The sequence below is a fragment of the Ursus arctos genome, unplaced genomic scaffold (assembly GCF_023065955.2).
Source record: "Ursus arctos isolate Adak ecotype North America unplaced genomic scaffold, UrsArc2.0 scaffold_26, whole genome shotgun sequence".
Classification (NCBI taxonomy): Eukaryota; Metazoa; Chordata; class Mammalia; order Carnivora; family Ursidae; genus Ursus; species Ursus arctos.
This window is the reverse complement of record NW_026622941.1, coordinates 30,481,129-30,501,215: the sequence shown is the minus strand read 5'-3', so window position 1 is coordinate 30,501,215 and position 20,087 is coordinate 30,481,129. Positions and strand designations below refer to the sequence as shown.

The 20,087-nt window shown below is 36.3% G+C and overlaps 1 protein-coding gene across 3 annotated transcripts in view; it reads left to right on the top strand.

Moving 5' to 3' along the window:
* CPNE8 (copine 8) overlaps positions 1-19,274 on the top strand; it is a 211,950-nt gene extending 192,676 nt beyond the window's left edge. For all 3 annotated transcript variants that reach the window (XM_026502116.4, XM_044385555.3, XM_044385556.3), the window contains 4 exons: positions 3,218-3,320; positions 4,926-4,983; positions 9,729-9,802; positions 17,540-19,274. In XM_026502116.4, coding sequence (XP_026357901.1) covers positions 3,218-3,320; positions 4,926-4,983; positions 9,729-9,802; positions 17,540-17,728 — 424 coding nt within the window. In that variant the 3' untranslated portion in view covers positions 17,729-19,274. The remainder of the gene's footprint in view (positions 1-3,217; positions 3,321-4,925; positions 4,984-9,728; positions 9,803-17,539) is intronic.
* Positions 19,275-20,087: the final 813 nt, after the last annotated feature.

The following is a 20,087-nucleotide window of genomic DNA, read 5'->3' as shown; positions in this document are numbered from 1 at the left end:
TACAGATTCACTGCAATCCCAATCAAAATCTTAATGGTATTTCTTACAGAAATAGGAAAAAAATCATATATATGTGAAACTACAAAGGACCTTCAAAAACTGAAGGAATCTTGAGAAAGAATAAAGATGGAGGCATCACAGTGTCTGATTTTAAAATATACTGCAAAGGTGCGATAATTAAAACAGCAAGGCACTGATATATAAGCATATATACCAGTTGAACAGAAGAGAGAGGCTCAGACAGAAGCCTGCAGATATATGGCCAACTGATCTTTTGACAAGGGTGCCAAGTAGACACAATAGGGAAAGGATAGTCTCTTTAATAAATGGTGTTGGGAAAACTGGATATATACATGAAAAAGAATGAAATTGGGTCCTTATATTACCACTCACAAAAGTTAACTCAAAATTGATTTAACAGAAGACCCAAGACGATAAAACTCCTAGAATAAAACATAGAGAAAAACTTGACATTGGTCTTGGTGATGATCTTGGGTATGACACCAAAAGCACAAGCAGCAAAAGCGAAGATAGACAAGTGGGACTACATCAAACTAAACATTTCTACACAGCAAAAGAAACCATCAGCAAAATGAAAAGGCAACCTGTGTGAGCAAATACTTGAGAACTATATATTTGATAAGGAGTTACTTTCCAAAACAGACAGGGAATTCCTACAACTCAATAGCAAAAATACCACTAATCTGATTTTAAAAATGGGCAAAGGACTGGCACAGACATTTCAAAAAAGGCATATAAATGGCCAACAGGTATATGCAAAATGTTCAGCATTGCCAATCATCAGGAAAATGCAAATCAAAACCACAAAACCACAATGAACTATCATCATCACTTCACACTTGTCAGCATGGCTATTATCAAAAAGCAAAAAGATAAGTGTCGGCAAGGGTGTGAAGAAATTGGAACTCTTTGCGTGGTTGGTGAGAATTTTAAATTGGTGCAGCCACTATGAAAAACAGCATAGAGATTCCTCAAAAAATAAAAATAGGCTACCAGAAATCCCACTTCAGAGTATATATCCCAAAAAAGTTGAAATCAGGATCTTGAAGAGATGTCTGCAGCACTATTCACAACAGCCAAGATATGCCCATGGGTAACAATAAGATATTGTGAGCTTAAAATTTTTTTTAAAGGGTAGATTTCCTGTTAATTGTTTTGTTTTGTTGACCATGGGCACACATACAAAGGGACACAAAATTTGGGAGTGGTATATTTATTACCTTGATTGTTTTAATGGTAACATGAATTTATACACATGTCTGAACTCATCTAAATGTATGCCTTAATTATATAGTTTTTTGTATACCAATTATACCTCTATAAAGCTGTAAAAAAAATATACTAACGACTGAGTCTTTATGGATGTTCAGAAGTGTTGAAAGAGAAATAAAAGTTAATACCCCCACCCCTCAAAAATTAGTTAAGCCAGTTGAATGATATTTATAAAAATGCGTAATGTTTAAATTTCTGTATAGTTTTAAAATCTGGTAAAAATTTGCCATTTTAAGAGGATCATTTGGTAGGAAAAGCAGAAAAGCCACACTCTTGTACTCGTAGAAGCATTTCTCACTACTGTAGCTTCCCATTAATCACATGAAATATGAAACCCTGTATTTCTGAAGCATAGTAAGAAATGCTTTTTAAAAAATAATGGGTACTTAAAAATTAAAAATGAATACCTAAGGGAGATTATCTGAGTTCTTTTATTAAGAAAAAAGTTAATCATGAACTAGAAGAGTCTCAGATCTGCTTGGGATTGTTTTTCATTGATTGTGTTACCATCAGACTTATAAATTCCTTAATGTTGAAAATCAGTTGTTGAATATTGTGGGAGTATTTTTGGCTGTACATTGTGGAACCAGTTCAATGCTATCTTTATATTATAAGGGTGTGAACATGCCACTTACTGTATTCTCTTGATCAGTCTATAAAATTACCATTTTGTTAGCTGCATGAGCCATTATTAGTTTCTCTAGTATGGCAAATTTGTACATATTTTTCTTGTCCATCTGGTTGTTCATTCTGCTCTCTAAGAATAAGTTTTGCCCTGACGTATTATGCTATTGGTCTGTCCCTGATCTGTTCAAACTTGATCCCTTTGGGTACTTCAGGTTATAAAGGAGTTTTATTGGTAATCAGTGGACATGTTCTTGAACCCAGTTTTTCTGGGTTGCTATTTTCCTATGATTCTATGATACATAAATACTCAATGATTTTACAGAAGTAGACCTAAGTTTTCTTGTGTAATATCTCCTAAGAGTACAATAATGCTTGCTTATTACTAGATATGACCTGTACACTAATTACATACTAAAAGTCATAAAAGTTGTTATTGTTGACAATATAATCTAGACACCCAGAATGTAGAACACAGTGGAAAAAAAAGAGATATAATAAAACACAACATTCATAAAATTCTCCTGTAAATTACTATTATTTGATGAGAACTCTGATAAACTTCAAGTACTAGACTATGTTCTTATTATATGCCTAATTTTTGCCTTTGGTATCCTTTCCCCCATCTTTCATTAATTTAACAAATATTAAGAACTTGAACTATGGGTATGTCAAAAAGTGTTTCTTGCATTTTTTCATTCAGGTGAAATTCACGTAATGTAAGAGTAACCTTGTTGAAGGTTAGTTTGGTTAACATTCAGCACATTCACAATGTTGTGCAAGCGTCACCTGTGTCTATTTCAAAACAAAAAACACTTATGATTCTTGCTACCATTTATAAAATGGTATTATAGATTGAGTAGCATGAGTGCAGTTTCTTTATTAATAATATAAATATGTGTGATCTTGATCTTAAAGGCGAGGAGATAAAGTTTAGGTAGTTAAGTAGTTTACTGACGATCATACACATAATGTGTTGGCCAGGATACCTGTTCTGCAAGCTATATCCATTCTTTTGTGTTAAACATATCCACATCCAGTTCACCTATTATTAGTGAATGAATTTCTAGGGCAGGTAGGCATGTCTGTGTGCTGGCATGTGGCAATGTTGCTGTTATTCTCGTGTGCTATTTCAGAAAAATGTATGATTTGAGAGCTTGCAAAATATAGACTCCTAACATATGCTTAAATATTTTCTTGAGTTAAAGATTTGTTGACTGTTGCAATTATATTTAGTAACCATCACATACAGAGGAACTGTTTTATTTTCTGTGGTATTCTTTTGCTTTCATTGCTTTAGATATGCCTCTTCTGTAAAAGACGGTTCCCAGTATTTTGTGCTCCTGATTGTGACAGATGGTGTTATCTCGGATATGGCTCAAACCAAGGAGTCCATAGTCAATGTGAGTAGGGGTCATTCAGTCTTGGGCTGGCTAAGTGACAGGATGGTGCTATTTAGGTTGAATAAGCAGAGTTGACTTTCGTTGACTTCATAGTGAAACAAAATGCCTATGGCTCTGCAGTTGACTGCATTCTTCACCTTATCCAGACAACTCGAATGCACATGTACCATTAATCCTGAAGGACTACCCTGAGGGGTGTGGATAATTGAGGTGTAACAATTATCCCCCCCAAATAAAAATAAATAAGGTAATAGCATCATCTGCATGCACATGAGTGAATTTACTTCTGGTTGGATGTCCTGGTACACAATCTTACAATTTGTACAGAATATTTCTTATATTTACATTTCAGTTACACAACTGTACTGACATTCTTATTTCTATAGAACTGGAAAGGACTGGACTTGATTCACAAACCATTCTTCTTGTCATAATTCCTAAGTATTTATTTTTATGATTATTTAATTGATTTCTTTATAAGACTAGAATCTATAAAATCCAATTAATTGATTGTCTTCTTTATAAGACTAGAATCTATAAAATCCATATTTACTAGACTGTAATCTATAGAATTACATCTTATCTTGCTATTCCAGGTTTAGCAATGTTTGGCACAAAGTTGGCATTTAGTAAAAATGGATTGTGCGAATGAATTTCTTATCATAATTATTAATAGCATAGGGAAAATATAATTAGCTGTTTGGTGGAGGGGAAAAAGTCGCCTGTGGGGAAGAATTATAGACATATACTTAGAAAATCCATACATAAAAAGCAGCGCCAAAGGCTTACACATTTGTTATTTTATAACTAGACACAGGGGTGAAAGTCATCTTGATTTTCTTTATGTTCTGGTCAGTGGCATTAGCGTGCACTTTAAAATAGGAACTTAATAATTTAGGCTGAAACTAAAAAGACATGATGTGCTGAGGAACAATGATTCATAATTTGATGACCTTCATAGCTGCACATGTGGTCACGCCAGCCTTCCATCTCCCTGTTGCCAGATCTCACATTCTGACCATGAAATTATTTCAAATGATTACATAGTGTGATACCTATAATGGGAAAATTTGCTATTGCATCAAATATTCAGTATCCCTCACAATCTCATGGATATTTAATACATAATTTAATCATTCTAATAATAACTTTCTGTTATTATCATTTGTATTGACTCATTTACTATAAAAATTGCGTTTCCTACCCTTGGGTGTAAATGGGATAGAGTAGGGTACCATTGTTTCAAACTATAGTGCCTTTTTTTCCCGTTTAGAGAGGAACAAGAACATAAATTAAGTGACCAAAGATACCCAAAGTCAGCTTGGGAAGATGTTGGCTGAGAATAGCATATGAAAGCAGATGAGCAATACTTTTTTATTTTTTATATTGTCCAAGGCCGGTCGTTCCTGACGAACATGTGTACAGAGTTCAAAAAGAATGAGTAGAATCGAGCATATTATTCTGTTAATTTTAAATATGTTCAAACCTATTTTGTGAACATCTTGAAAAAATATCAAAGCAGTATATTATTTTCTTCTTAAACCTCAATTCTGTTCTTCAGAATTCAATTTCTTAATTGTGAACTGATGTGTATTCTCTTTGAAGGCTTCAAAACTTCCAATGTCGATAATTATAGTAGGTGTTGGACCAGCAGAATTTGATGGTAAGTGATAAAATTTCAGTAGTATTCCTTGGGGGCTTATTTACTCTGATTCATTATGCTTTAGTCACTGTTTCTTATATATAAGAATGTGAATATGAATGTGGATCGTAAATAATGTCCATGTATGTATAGACATAGGTATCTCACATGAAGTCGATCAAGTTGAGCAAATGAAAAGATTGTCTTCCGACTAGGGCCTTATCTCTCTGGTATAGATTAATTCAACATGTAGCTTTCTATTCCATTAGTGATGGTTTGTATCTCAAAATAATATTTTTTACGACTGACAGAGTGATAAATTGAGTGGTTGTTCCCAAGGCAAAATACACTCTGGGTTCACTAAAAACCCTTGAGGATGAACCCTAAATTAATAAACCATTAGGTTGTGAAGAGAGATGTTAACACAAGCATAATATGCTACTTTAATGGGTTTTCAGACACTGGCGAGTTGATAGACATTAGCTTTATAAATATATAAGTTCTGTCATATGAAAGAGCGAAGTAAAATGAAAATGGACCTGACCATCTGAGATTTAATGACGCTTTATCAAATTATGCTAAATTGAGTGACTCGGTAGTTCTGTGTTTGGGCCCAGGCCTTGTTCAAATGCCAATTAAGTGACAGGTGTTTGTGTAACTAGTGATCTGGGTAAACTTCTTTAAGGATAATCTGTTCCCAGTCATCTGGTGAATTCCTTTCAGAGAGAACTCCGTGGCGACTGCATGCATAGCAGTCACCTGCTTCAGGTGTTTTGACTTTAACAGTGACAATTCATTTAGCTTGGGACTTTGGAAATGAGAATAATTTTAGAATATTTGGAACAACCTTTGGTACATCGCAGGTTAATTTAGGCACTTACGTGGTTAACGCTACGGTCATCACGGGGCTGTTCCTCGTTTAGCCACCAGAGCCGCCTCCTTAAGGATAGTACAGATGTGCCAATCTCAGGGAAAGCACCACAGGCAAAGGTGTTACACTGCCGGCCCTGGAACTCCTTGTCTTCGATACCATGCTTGATTGGTCATGCTTTGCATCTTTAGAATCTTCCAGTGTCTAAAGGAAAAGCCATTTCGCTCTGACTGCTGCTGCTTCTGCTAATATTTTCTCCGCCTCTGAATAGTCACTTCTGTTTGCACTGTACTTCAGGCATGCATTTGGGACAGCCTTTCTGGAGACAGGACAGCCAAGAGCCATCTTCCGTGTTAATGCATTGTGTGCTTATCATCTGCGTTAATCTACGATAGACTGTGACTCACAGACCTTGCTGATGGCTGGGGTTCACTAATGCCGTCTTCGTCGGTTACTAATTTGCTTTTGCCTCAGGACATACCTCTCATTGGGTGGATCCCGGGTCTCCCCAACTCCTGGGGGAGCCTGTGGTTAGGTGTATGAGCTCACCTCAGTCACTCGTTCCTGTAGAGCCTGCCCACAAGTGTGAATACAGAGCCGCTGACCCTTCCTGGTCTCGTTCTGCTCACATATTTCCGTTCAGAGCAGCAGTACTACCCGCACCCAGCTGCCACAGCTGTTTATTTTCTTCATTTCTTTGGTTCCCAATGAATTATTTATTAGGATTTTAAGGTACCCGAATTCATCATTTCCCTCTCTGACTTCCCAAACTGGAAAGAAAATATGTAGGAATCACTCAGAGACCACAATATAAGCTTTTTATTACTAGCGGTGCGACGTTTGAGAGTTTGGGTTAACCTCTGCACAGAATCAGACTCGTCACTATTTTTCCACCAAGGTTGAATGACCTCAGCCTTGTCTCCAGGCCTCCTCTCTACAAGGGCTGAGCCTGGCCTGTGAATCATGGCACAGGGAGAAATTACATTCAAACTGAGGATAGGCTGCTCCTAGTGAGAGGGCTTTCAGAGTCAGTCCCTTCTCATTTTAGGAATCCCGTGTAATCCCATGAATCAGTCAGTCCTCTTTCCGAGAGTGAAGATTGAGACAAAGAGGGAAGTTGCCTTCCCAATAGAATTCCTTCCTGGGAATTAGAGTGACACTTTCCTCTGGCAAACATGGGGACAGGGAAATAGGGTCCTGCGACACCCAACTTCTGCTCTCACCATGACAAAAGTTTTAATAGGATGGAAACTCTTGCAGGACAGTACTGGAAAAGTAGACTATTCCAGTAGGAGACACAGGTGCTTCTCTAAAGTGTTTTCTTTCTCTCCTCTCAAAATTCCTCTCTTCTCTCCATCGCTAATACTCATTTTCATATAGAAAATCTGTGACTTACGTTCAGATTGTGCTATCCTGTCAGGAAGAGCCTTTCTCGCGACACTTCCCAATCTAAGGTTGAGTAAGTTTATATACCACACGTAGAAACTGACGTAAGGAAAGACTGAGATAAAACTCGCACATTTTATCAGTTAACCACCTAAATCCAACATCTGCACAAGTCTAACAAGAACGACATTCTTTGCATGGGCAAGAAAGGCAGACTTGTCATCTGTTTTTTGAAGGTAGAGGGATTCGGAATAAAGTATTCAATTAATGAGTATTCAAATGTCTCGTTTCTGTATTTTAAAAGAACAATTTAAAACTTTCTGTGTAATTTTTCCCCAGTGATTTTTCACTCCTCCATAAAGCACTTTCATTGAGAAGAAAGGTTTCTCCAGGCAGGATTTCTTTATCCTTAAAAGGCAAAAAGTCAAAGCAGCATCAGGCTACCTACTTTGATCTGAGTTAGTAGAAGGGGAGAAAGAGAAGGGGTTCTAATTTCATTGTGTCTCCCACAGCTAGAAAGAAGTGCGATTCTCTCTCTTAAAAATGTTTTTTTCCAAGGAGAAGTACTTGTGGGGAACTGGGGCTTTACAGTCTCTTGCTCTTTGTGGAGCAGGTGAAAACCTGAAGGGTGAACAGGACCCTTCCACCATTTCCACACCGTGTCTTTTCTCCTTGGTCTCAAAAGTGTAGTCTCCGATTCTTGCTCCCTGCAGCTTTTTAACCCAAAGGATATGCTGAAAAGTGGGTGCTATTTTATAGGATTGCATTCTAATGCATTATTGCCTGAATAACTGTCATTTTCCTTATTTGGAATGAAACATTCACAAAGACCGATGGAGATTATAGGGGATTGTGGAAGGTGAGACCCAGATTGTCATCAAATTCTTGTTTTCTGTTAGTAAAGGAGAACTTCCTGCAATTGCTGGCTTTTCACTATCACTGTACATTTATGTGTCAAAGTCACAGGAAATTTTGAAGCAAAACTAAACCAAAGAAAGGAATTAACAATTGAAAGTATTTGAGCATAATGACTTCTCCTATTTACATTCCTAATAAGTAAGGAAGAAAAATAGATCTTTTGTAATTTTCTTCTTCTCCTTCCCTTCCCCCTCCTTCACCTTGTTCCTCCTCTTCCTCTTCTTCCTCTGCATCTTCTTCTTCTTCTTAATTCCAGTTAGTTCAGATACAGTGTAATATTAGTTTCAGGTGTACAATATAGTGATTCAATACTTCCATATATCACCTGGTGCTCATCTCCACGGGTGCACTCCTTAATCCCCACCACCTATTTCACCTATCCCCCCACCCAACTCCCCTCTGGTAACCATCAGATTGTTCTCTTTAATTAAGAATCTGTTTCTCACTTTGTCTCCCTCACTCTTTTCTTTTCCCTTTGCTCATTTGTTTTGTAGATCTTTTGTATTTTAAATAAATTTCCTTATTATTGATAATATACACATTTATTAAATTATGACATGTATTGTATATCTAAGCAAATTATTGAGTGGTGGCTCTATCATTTATGTGCACTTGTTTCAGCCCAGATGTTGGCTCATGAACATGTGTAGAAAAGTAAAATTGAAAACGATGTTTTTAACCCAGATGCATTATCCAAGCACTAAAGAAAATAATGAAAAGGTGAGGATTGTATTCTGATGGAGCAGTGGTTTTTGGAGGGTGAAGAGGCAAACATTATAATTGCAAGTGGCCCTCCGGAGTCTGGTGAATGTCATGTGCATACAAAATGAATTATCAGTAATAGAATTATACTTTAAATACAAATTAGCATTCCTCATGTAATTAATTACTTAGAGAATTCTCACTGAAAACTTAATAAACTCTGGAAAATGTTCTTAATTGCAGCATAACATTACTTTATTACCAGCTGTCCATTTATATCACAGCATTCACAAATACCAGCTGATCTCTCTAATGCTGACATTATTTCTTAACCCACCAAAAAAAAACAAAAACAAAAACAAAAACTTCAGAAAGTCATACTTTATCCAGTCAATGTAGGGCAGAGCAAATCCCTCTTTGTTTTAAAATCCATTAATAAAGTAGAAGTTGGGTGATATGGATACATAGCTTTGTTGTACTTTCCATGAGAATAAAGTTCAAATTGTTATTGGAAATTCTGTGATTAGTGCCAAGTTTCTTAAATGAGAAAGATGACAGGAGTTGAATGGTTAGCATCACTTGCCCAATCAGTCATGTAAGCGTATAACCCAGAATTGAGAACCTCTAGGATGGGGAGCTGTACCCATACTACGCTGGCTCATCCATCTTTCAAAGGGTCACATGGGGTCTTGGCTAGCTTTCTTCAGGTGTAAAATTTGCACTCAGTCAAGTTTTGTGGCAGAATGACTGAGGAGATGAAGGGGTCAACAAGCGTTCTTCCTTGACACAGGACGCATTACGTCTTCAGACATCTTGATTTCCTATCGCCTGCATTATTTAAGTACATTGTTGAAATGCACTGGATAAATGGTCTTATTTTATTTTCAAGCGATGGTTGAATTGGATGGAGATGATGTAAGAGTTTCCTCCAGGGGAAAATATGCTGAAAGGGATATCGTACAGGTAAGAAATTTTATGGAAATTATTTGTTTAGTTCATTGTGAGGAGCCTGTCGGCTCTGATTTGTAAATAAATTACACCGAAAGCAGGACTCTCAGGTTCTGCTTAATTTAGTCGGTTGATTCGCTATGAGATGCATGGCAAGTAGGGCCTAGAATAAGTACAAGAGAGTATTTCTTGTATTTCAGGTTCATTATATATAAAATAGAAATGTTAATAAATGTCTTTTCCTACTTTAATATTGCCAGAAAATATCATTGAGATCTTTGGTAAAGTTAGAAGGTAGAAACATAACAGACTTTTTAATGACGCTTATCTATTCATTGTTTAGTCCTCAACAAAGACTAAATATATTTTAAGATACCTGATTACATTTCAATTTAAATGAATTTAGTGGTAACAAACCAAAACTAGATATTTTTATATTTCTCCCTAGATTATGGTTAGAAAGGTAGAGAAATAGATCTTAAAATTTTATGTAAATATAGAAATTTATATAAAAATATAAATTTTATACATTTTAAATGTAATTATATAGAGATGATATAAGGTAATTATATAATAATATGATATATAACAAAATAATAGCAACATAATATTTTATGTAGTATTTATGATTTATACCTGTTAAAATCAAGAAAAATACGTAACTAAAACCTATTCTGGGAGTGAATAGAAGAGAAAAAAATCAGCAGCCAATCAATATAGTTTACATTTATCATTGAAAGCAAGCAGTTAATTCAACTAAATGGCTACATATTAGAGTTTCCGTATCTTTTAGGTTTTTACAAGAGAAAAACAGCTGTGAAGTGCACCTTTTTAAATAGGAAAGCAAAGGTCTCAGCACATGCTATGAAAGTTCTGAAGGAGCAAACAATGGACTTCAGTATCATCTCCTTAATGACAATTTATACATTCACCCAAAGAACAGTCATTAAGAGAATCCCACAGAATTTGGAATGCTGCAGAATTAGTTCAAATCCTGAATTATTCACCGTGATAACTTGAATGAGCTTTCTAAATTTCAGTGTTCTGGCATTGTTGTAAAGATTAAGTGAGATCATGTAGATAAAATACATTTCTGAAATAGAACTCAGTAAAAGACAACAAAAAATGATTAAAATGCTTTGAGGGAGAAATAGAAAATAATCTGTAAATATATTAATATAAGGATTAATATTGATAAAGATTTTAAAAAGCATTGTTCTTTATCAGGCAGCAGAATTAAGTTTTAAAATGGAAGCATCTGTAGAACAGGTTTTTTTTAAAAGATAGTTAAATATGATTTAAACTTTTTAACCTATCATTCTTGGTAGAGTAAAAAGCACACACACATGAATGATTAGGTTAAAAGCAGCTGCGAGGGGCGCCTGGGTGGCACAGCGGTTAAGCGCCTGCCTTCAGCTCAGGGCGTGATCCCGGCGTTCCGGGATCAAGCCCCACATCAGGCTCCTCCGCTATGAGCCTGCTTCTTCCTCTCCCACTCCCCCTGCTTGTGTTCCCTCTCTCGCTGGCTGTCTCTGTCTCTGTCGAATAAATCAATAAAATCTTTAAAAAAAAAAAAAAAAAAAAGCAGCTGCGAAAAGGAACATGATGATGTGGTCATTTATTTAAGTATCCCGTGGTGTTTTGTTTTCATAATTAGACACATGATTATTCACCTTAACCTTATTAGCATAATTATAGGTCTAAGTAATTACACTTTATCTAAAAGCTCTTCATAATGTCTGACTCACAGTTTCCAAAAAATCAAATTACTGAAGGGAAGTATGAATTTGAAGTTCTTTGGAATGTGTTATGTTGCTCCTGTAATGAACTTTTACAAAATCAGTAGAGGCAACCTCATATCTCATGGCATTGTCATGATGCTTAAGAGAAACTTGCTACTATTTTCTTCTGTAAGGGGTAGTTGTCATGATCTCAGGGTTGTGAGACCAAGCCCGGCGCTGGGCTCTGCACTGGGTGAGGGGCTTGCTAAGGATTCTCTCTCTCCTTCTGCCCCTCCCCGCTCTGAAAGAAATAAAAATAAAAATATTCCACCATCACAGTTTTCCAGGTTCCACCATCCAGTAAAAGTTTTTTTTTTTTTAAAGATTTTATTCATTTGACAGAGATAGAGACAGTCAGCGAAAGAGGGAACACAAGCAGGGGGAGTGGGAGAGGAAGAAGCAGGCTTCCAGCGGAGGGGCCTAATGTGGGGCTTGATCCCAGGACTCTGGGATCATGCCCTGAGCCAAAGGCAGACGCTTAATCACTGAGCCACCCAGGCGCCCCAAGTAAAATGTTTTTTAAATGAGTTTATTTTCAGGAATAGAAATACTCTTGAATATTTAGAGTAGTGGGGTCACAAGAGCACACCGAGGATAATACTGTCAGTCTCCAGCATCAGAAAATTATCTAAGCCATCACAATTGATGCTGTAAATACTGCTGGTTAAAATGTTATCAGAAAACCCGGTCCCTTTAGGCTCTCTTACCTTTTCATTACTTCCAATTTCTTATATGTTGAAGCAAATTAGGTTAATGCACTGAAAATGGAACCCAAATTTTTAAGTGGGCAAACAAAAGCCTAAGGCTGCAAATAATAACAAAAGCCAAAGGTAGCTGAGATTTAGCAGAAAGTTGAGGGTAGTGGATGGAGTTCTCATTATCATGTCAAACCTTAAGTGGCTTCCAACTTCTTCGTATAATAATATTGAGTCATTTATTAACTCCTTTTGTATGCTAGGCAGGCTAACAGCTATAGTATTGCTTCACTCAATCCTTAATCGACCTTATGCAGGTACTTTGATTACTACATTTTACAAAAAAAAAAAAATGAAAGAAAGAAAGAAAGAAATGAGGTTTAATTCTTCTCGTCCATAGTCATGTAGCTAGTAAGAAGTAAAGTCAAGATCTAACCTTAAAATATCTGATTCTGAAATTCTTAACAAAAATTATGTATAACTTTGATCCTAAATATAGCATTTAAGAATCTCCATGACCCCAGTCCTCCTCTTTAGCTAAACACACACACACACACACACACACTTTGTCTAGACAAATAGGACTACCAACTGTATTTGCATCACACATTCCATTGTTCTTGTTTTTATTTCCTCTCATTATTTCACCTGGAATACTCTTCTTTATCTGTGCTGATTAAAATCCTACGTTTTGAAAGTTCCCATTATATAGGCTTGCACAAAGCCCTCTCTGCACACCTGAACTTATTTCCCCTCTTTGTCCAAATATTTATTCACATAGCACATTATATCTTCCTAAAAATACTGGTCACTTTTTGCCTTGTAGTAATTTATGAATAAGGAAACTGGGGCCCAGGTAGCAACTTGTGCAAAATTATTTAAGTCATAATTTGGTAGATGGAAATTTCCAACAGAGTTCTGATTCCCAGACCTGTGTTCTTTCTGTTAGAACACACCTACTCTCATAAAAGCCAATATTCTAGTGAAGATTGCTAGGATCTATTTCCCCTTTCATATTACTGTAGTAGTTCATGTCTCAGGGTTAGATCAGGTTAGGTTCAGATAATGATGGGTACTGGTAAGTGTCTGATCTAAGTTAATCCAGCTCTCCGAGTTTCAGTTTCCTCTTCTGTAAACTCAAAATATGGGTAACATGCTTATTAAACTTTAATGAGATACTGTATAAATCTTTTAGCAGAACACCTGTTACCTACCAGTTGCTCGATAAATGTATTAGTGCCAATCGTAGTTATTATTTTTAGATGATCTGTTGGCCTAGTCCGGTGCAAATTCATTTTTATGTCACTATTTCACAGCAGCCGTACCTTGACATGGGACACTTTAGTCAGCCTTATGTGTGATTATACTCATTGCCTCAAGCATGAATCTCATGACTATAGTGTAAACAGTAAGCAGGATGAGATCCTATGGTTGTTATTCTAAAACTTAAATGAGTTATTTTCTTACATCAATATATGTAAAGGCTTCCTATTTGTTTGTTTGTGCTATGAATTGCCACTGTGTGTAATGCAGTGCCATCTCTTCTGGCTGCATGCAGCTGTTGGTTGGCCTATCATTTCCTTAAAAATTATATTTAAATCATATTTTCCATTAAAAGGAGAATAATAACCTTGAAGGCTTAGACTTGAAAATCACTAATGGAGCTCAGCACAGTAGGAACAATCAAGTAACATTGAGCAGAACAGCAACTAAAAGTCCATTTGCCCAAACTGATTCAAAACTTGTTTTCACAAATGGGCAAAGCCAGCCGTTAGAGCAGCCATGTGGAACATTTTCCTTGTACTGGAGGGATGCGGAAAAAAAAACGTAGAGTGTCAAGGATATAGTATATTTCTGCAGAGCAGAATGCATTTATTGGTATTCTTCAGATGAATGTGATAAATTGGTGCAAAGTAAAAACCGATTTATCCCTCTAGACTAAACATTTTAAGGGTCCAAGTTAATTTGTGGGGGTAGTTGATGAACAGCATTCACCCACAAATGTGTGAGCATTATTTTGAACAGGAGGTCCCCGGGTACAGTGATCAGAAATGAATGATAGAAAAAAAAAAAAAAAGACAATAATCAGAGTGGTCTGAGAAGTTGAGTGGGAAACTGATTGTAGAAGGGTATGAGCGATAGTGTTACAGAGGGCATATTATGCCCTGACCCCTGTAAGATTTGACGTTAAGAAGAAGTAAAGGCAGATCTCCTGGGTGGCACAGCGGTTGTTAAGTGTCTGCCTTCGGCCCAGGGCGTGATCCTGGCGTTGTGGGATCGAGTCCCACATCGGGCTTCTCTGCTGGGAGCCTGCTTCTTCCTCTCCCACTCCCCCTGCTTGTGTTCCCTCTCTCGCTGGCTGTCTCTATCTCTGTCGAATAAATAAATAAAATCTTAAAAAAAAAAAAAAAAGGAAGTAAAGGAAATGAAGAGTCACTTGTCATTTTCATCTCTCACTTAGGAGCGTACCTTGTGAGGTGATTCAAGAGTTGGGTCCCTTTGGGAAAGGTTTAGATAATTTTGGTTAGTGAGTAGAAAGTTCTCAACATTTTTTGTCTACTCCCAGCACACAGGTGGGATAAGGTATACCCGTGTTGGTAACAGGAACCCTCTATGGCCGCGATTCTCAACCTGGGGGCAAGCCCCCCCAAGATTCAGGGGGCAGGCAGAATTTGGGGCCCCACTGAACAAGCCTAAGTTAAATGTGATATATGCTTTTCTCTTCAGCTGAAAACTAAGATTTCTTTCTTACCCATTATTTATGAACATGTTTTAAATATGAGTAGATCTGCATGTATTATGAGAAGGGTGGTTGTGAAGCTAAGTTTTGACATCCCAGAGCATCACAACATTCTTAAAGATGAATTTTAATTTACTTCATTAAAAAAGTTGTCACATCTCCTAGCATTTGCTGCAAAGATGAAGCAATGGGTGTTTTTAAAATAACAAAAAGCCCAGGAATTGCTTAGAAGACAACACTGATATTGTACTTAAATTCAATAGAGCTAAATGGAGGAGGTCATTCCTTGTATTTAATGTTTGATGTGAATGTGAATAGAAAACTATTAAGAATATAGTTTCATATTTATATTGAATATATACATGTATAAGTTGATGAATAGTAATGGTAGGGATGATTACAATAATTACCATATATAATACATGTTATGAGTTGAACACTGTTTTAAGTACTTCACATGTTAACTTACTTAATATAGCAACCTAATAAAGCAGGTATTATTATGGTGATCCTCATTTTTAGAAGAGGAAACGGAAGCAAGGAGTGGAAAATCATTTGTCTCAGATCGTGCAGCTAATAAGTCTGAGAACCAGCCTTTGCACCTGGGCAGTCTAATTCCGGGGTTTGGGAGAATAGGGGGTAAAAAGATAAATGAGTTTAACGTCTACGGTGTAGAAGTAAAGGTAGGGAGGCAAAGAAAAATACAAGAGCTGAGTTGGGCTAAACATACAATGGGTGAGCTCAACTGCTGGCCAGCGGTGCCATCCTTTCCCTCAAATGGATGTATTAGCTGCAGATTTCTGAAAAACTGAACTCTTAAAAAAAACTTTGGGGGATAATTACTGTATACTAAGCATACTAAATGTTTATTTTTAAAATGCTATGCCCTTTAAAAGAATGAAGTAAGGTATAGCAATTAGATATCTTTTTTCTCATTAATCCTCAATCTTGTTGATTCCCGTTTTCTCACTTCTCTAATTATAGTTTCAGAGAAAAGAAAAAAAAAAAAAACCTAACTTTTTTGCACCTCTTTGATTTTTTTTGTTAAGAATGTCAAGTCTTGTCCAAAGTTAGATAATTTGACTTCACACAAGTTCACATCCCCTTAGCTCTCTTCTCAGTTGAAGATTATATTTGCTCTATTAGTTTTTCTTACCCTTGCTTAGCTCCCTTCAGGTGTAAGAGAAAGCTTTGTCACCTTTCTACTACACTTTTCTGAAAGCTGGGTTGAGTTTTCCTCCTGGTTAGCAAGACAGGGTAAAATTATAGTCATATAGGTTGCTTCTGCCTACAGTATGTCTTATTTTAAAAAGAAAGGAGTAATTTTCTGCTCTTCCTTAAAAGAGGCTGTGTTCACTGCATAAAAAGTATTTCACTTGCTATTCGATTTCTTAAAATTTTAATTTGGTTTATCTGTAGCAATCTGACCATTTTAAAGCCTACTTCCTCGTAATAGTTTTTTCTGAAAGCACTTCCTGAGTAGCTACTTAAGTCAATAGTTACTTTTTCAAAATAAATTTAACACAGTTATAATATAGTAGGAGATGGGAGTATGCTCTCTCTCTCTAGAGGAGAAAAAATGATTTAATTCAAACTGTTAAATATTACACTTAGAAATTGTTCAACATTATCAAATGTCTTCACTGTGCCTTTTCTCTAAGACCTAAAATTACTGGGTTCACAACATTAATGGTTCCAAACATTTCCAGGTTGCTTCAAGAATCATCATGTCTCTGAAGGGAAATCGAACTAATGCCCTCGAACAGCACATGTTTAGTAACTTAAGTAGCCATTGTAAATGAAGATAGAATCAGGCAATTGACTGCCAGAGTATTTAATGTTGAGCTGATAATGGCTCTCACATAATTGCTTATCTACGTAGAGATAGAGCAATTATTTTTATATGATGTAAAAACAAGAATGATGATATTTCAGTAAGAAGTATACCAACTCTTATGCTGAATTTTTTTTCCATTCCAAGTAACAGATTTTAAAAAACCAACATCTCAGACATGTGATTTGATGTTTTAGTAATAATTTAAAATACTTCACACGTGTTTAGGCTTTTTCAACAGTACATACTTTCTTTTTTTACCCTCCACTGGATACTATTTCTGCATTGAAAGCTGATTTAGGCATGTATTAACTCCATTGGCAGGAAACCGAGCCCTGAAGAGGTAAATGCTCTATCCTATTGAGAGTCAAGTGAGGTATAGAACTCAAAACCGCGGAACACCTGTAGCAACATGATGGACCTGTCGGGATCAGGGCACAGGAGTTATTGGGAGAAAAAAACATAGAAAACAATTTCATCCCTTTTTACATAAAGCATGTACAGTAGAAAGTTTTGGTCACTGTGGTAGCTCGCTGTTCATAATGAATCAAATCTCTTGAAAATGCATATTAATTATTATCCATCTAACCATTCCTCCAGGCTTCTCTGGTTCTCAACCAAATGTTTACATGTGTTGCTTTTTGTGTCTATTAAACAGCATGCTAAAGTCTCTGAAATAACTTTCTTTCACCTCTGTTTTAGTTCGTGCCATTCCGGGATTATATTGACAGAAGCGGAAACCACATACTGAGCATGGCTAGATTGGCTAAAGATGTCCTAGCTGAGATCCCTGAGCAGTTCCTCTCCTACATGAGGGCCCGTGGAATCAAGCCATCCCCTGCGCCTCCACCCTACACCCCACCGACACATGTGTTACAGACTCAGATATGACTGTGCTCAGATCTGCTCCCGTTAACTACACACCGTTTAGAACTGCTGACTCAACGCTTTGCTCCTGGTGCTCGGTAATGAACCAGGGAATGAGATACTTTTCTCAGTTTGGTTTCAGCAGTACTGGTTAATATGCTTTCTTGGATCCAAAATTAATTCTCTTTCTAAACCAAAACTGTAAATACGGTTGTTGCATGAGCAACAGAAAAATTGTTTAAATGCTTGAAGCAAAATATGGATGTCTTCTCTGAATCTTCTTTCTTCCTTTTTTTTTTTTTTTTTTTTTTGGACAGAAATAGCTAATTTCCAATGTATTGTTGGGAAAAAGCACAAACAGTTTTTAACTCAACTATTGTCCTCGACTGCTGTGTGTATAGGGAAGCAGTCTCTCTGTATCAATGTTTACATGTTACTACTTTTTAAATTTCAATACTTTTATAACTGTTCTTAAGAATAAGAGTTTTGAATATTGAATCCTTTGTCTTCTAAATTGCAATAGCTATAATCACAAGAGCAATATCTCTTTGAATGACTGTCTGGACAAATACAATTGCAAATAAGGGAAAGGAGAGATGCTTTCGTATTTCTCAGTTAAGTGAATTGTCTTATGAGGCCGCATCTGCTTCGTAATGAGTTCCTCTGCGTTGTTTGCCAAGTGTGGGAGTTTAAGCTTAGCAGATGTGCATCCTGTACGAACATGCGTTTTTCATGGAGCTTGGGTTCTAAATTTAGGCTGCAGTCAGTTTATGTTCTGTAATTCTCAGTAGAAATAATAGGAAGTCAAACATCGTGAACTGTACAATGCATAGAAAATACTTTGTACCGAGTAGCATCTTTATATACTGTTGCTGTTTAGAAAGACTAAACCCAGAATATTTAACTGTGAACCATGTAGCAGAAGTTTTAAACTTTTTATTCCATTACACCTTGTCTAGATATTTTAATTCAAAGGGATACTGGCTCTCTTGATTCGGACTCCTTGTTATCACCTTTCCATGTTGCCATGCAGGGTGCACAGGCTGGAAGTTTTTTGTGAAATTCCCAGTTCAATAAACACAACCACGTGACTTAGTGCACAACACATTTGTGAGATAACCTACTCCTACGTGCTGAACTGCCTGTCCACAATGACTTGGAAAGAGTTTTTGCATGTACAGTTTTTACAAGAATTAACAGTTTTGTGATGTTGTGTCTAAATTAAAGCATTTCGTTAGAACAAATGGCCTTAAATTCTCACAGAATTCCTGGAAATGATTGTGAATCGCCTTCAAATAATGGAAAAGTGTATTTATTTTTTTTCTTTTGTGTCAACAATATAATCGCTTTATAATATTTTTCCTTACTTATACCCTGTTTACTACTTGGTTGATTTCTACTGTATGTTGTTCTCTTTGTCCAAGTTGACTTAGGGTGACTTTTATAAGCATGAAACTATTTTATTGAAAAGAAAAATATATACACCCACATATCTAACATTATCAATGTTATATAATTACGTAATAATAAATTGTCCATTTTTAAGTATGTATTAAAATCTTTAAAAGGATAACTACTTGTTCTGTAAATTTTGTGTGTGAGTGACGTGGAGTGTGATGATTTCCCTTACTGATCTGAAATATTTTCACCAGTAGAGCTAATAACCTAATGAATTTTTTTAATTTACCTTCATTCATTAGTCCAAAGAAATAAAAATGAGTAAGGTCAGTATTTTCCTCTTGTCAAATATTATTTATTTTACTTTGAACTAATCAAAGAAAATGAAGGATGTATACTTTCTTATCTAGTATCTAGTAGTAATGTGCCCAAACCTAGTGGGGGCAGACGGCTAAGAAATAATCTTTAGTTACAGACCTTGCCCTTTGTATGGTAGAAATGCATGTGACATCAGTTCTTTTTTTTTTTTAAGATTTATTTTATTTTATTTATTTATTTAGAGAACGTGTGAGCTGGGGGAGGGGCAGAGAAAGAATCTCAAGCAGACTCCATACTGAGCACGGAACCCAATGCAGGGCTCAATCCAACAACCCTGAGATCATGACCTGAGCCCAAATCAAGAGTTTGATGCTTAACCGACCGAGACACCCAGGTGCCCCCATATTAGTTCTATATTTTATTTTAGAAAATACCCAATCTTATCTCATCTCTGCATAAAGAAAGAAACCAAGTCGGAAGGGATGGAGTGATTTATACAAGTCAAGTATCTCCAACACTGGTCTCACCCAGTTATATGATATCAATTCCCATTGCTTTCCAAATGAATATTAAAATCATCCAGACTCGTCTTATCACTTTTCCCAACCAATCTGGGTTCATCTGGAGTCTCAGACATAGTCCCTACTCTTTCCTTCTCTCAGGCTCT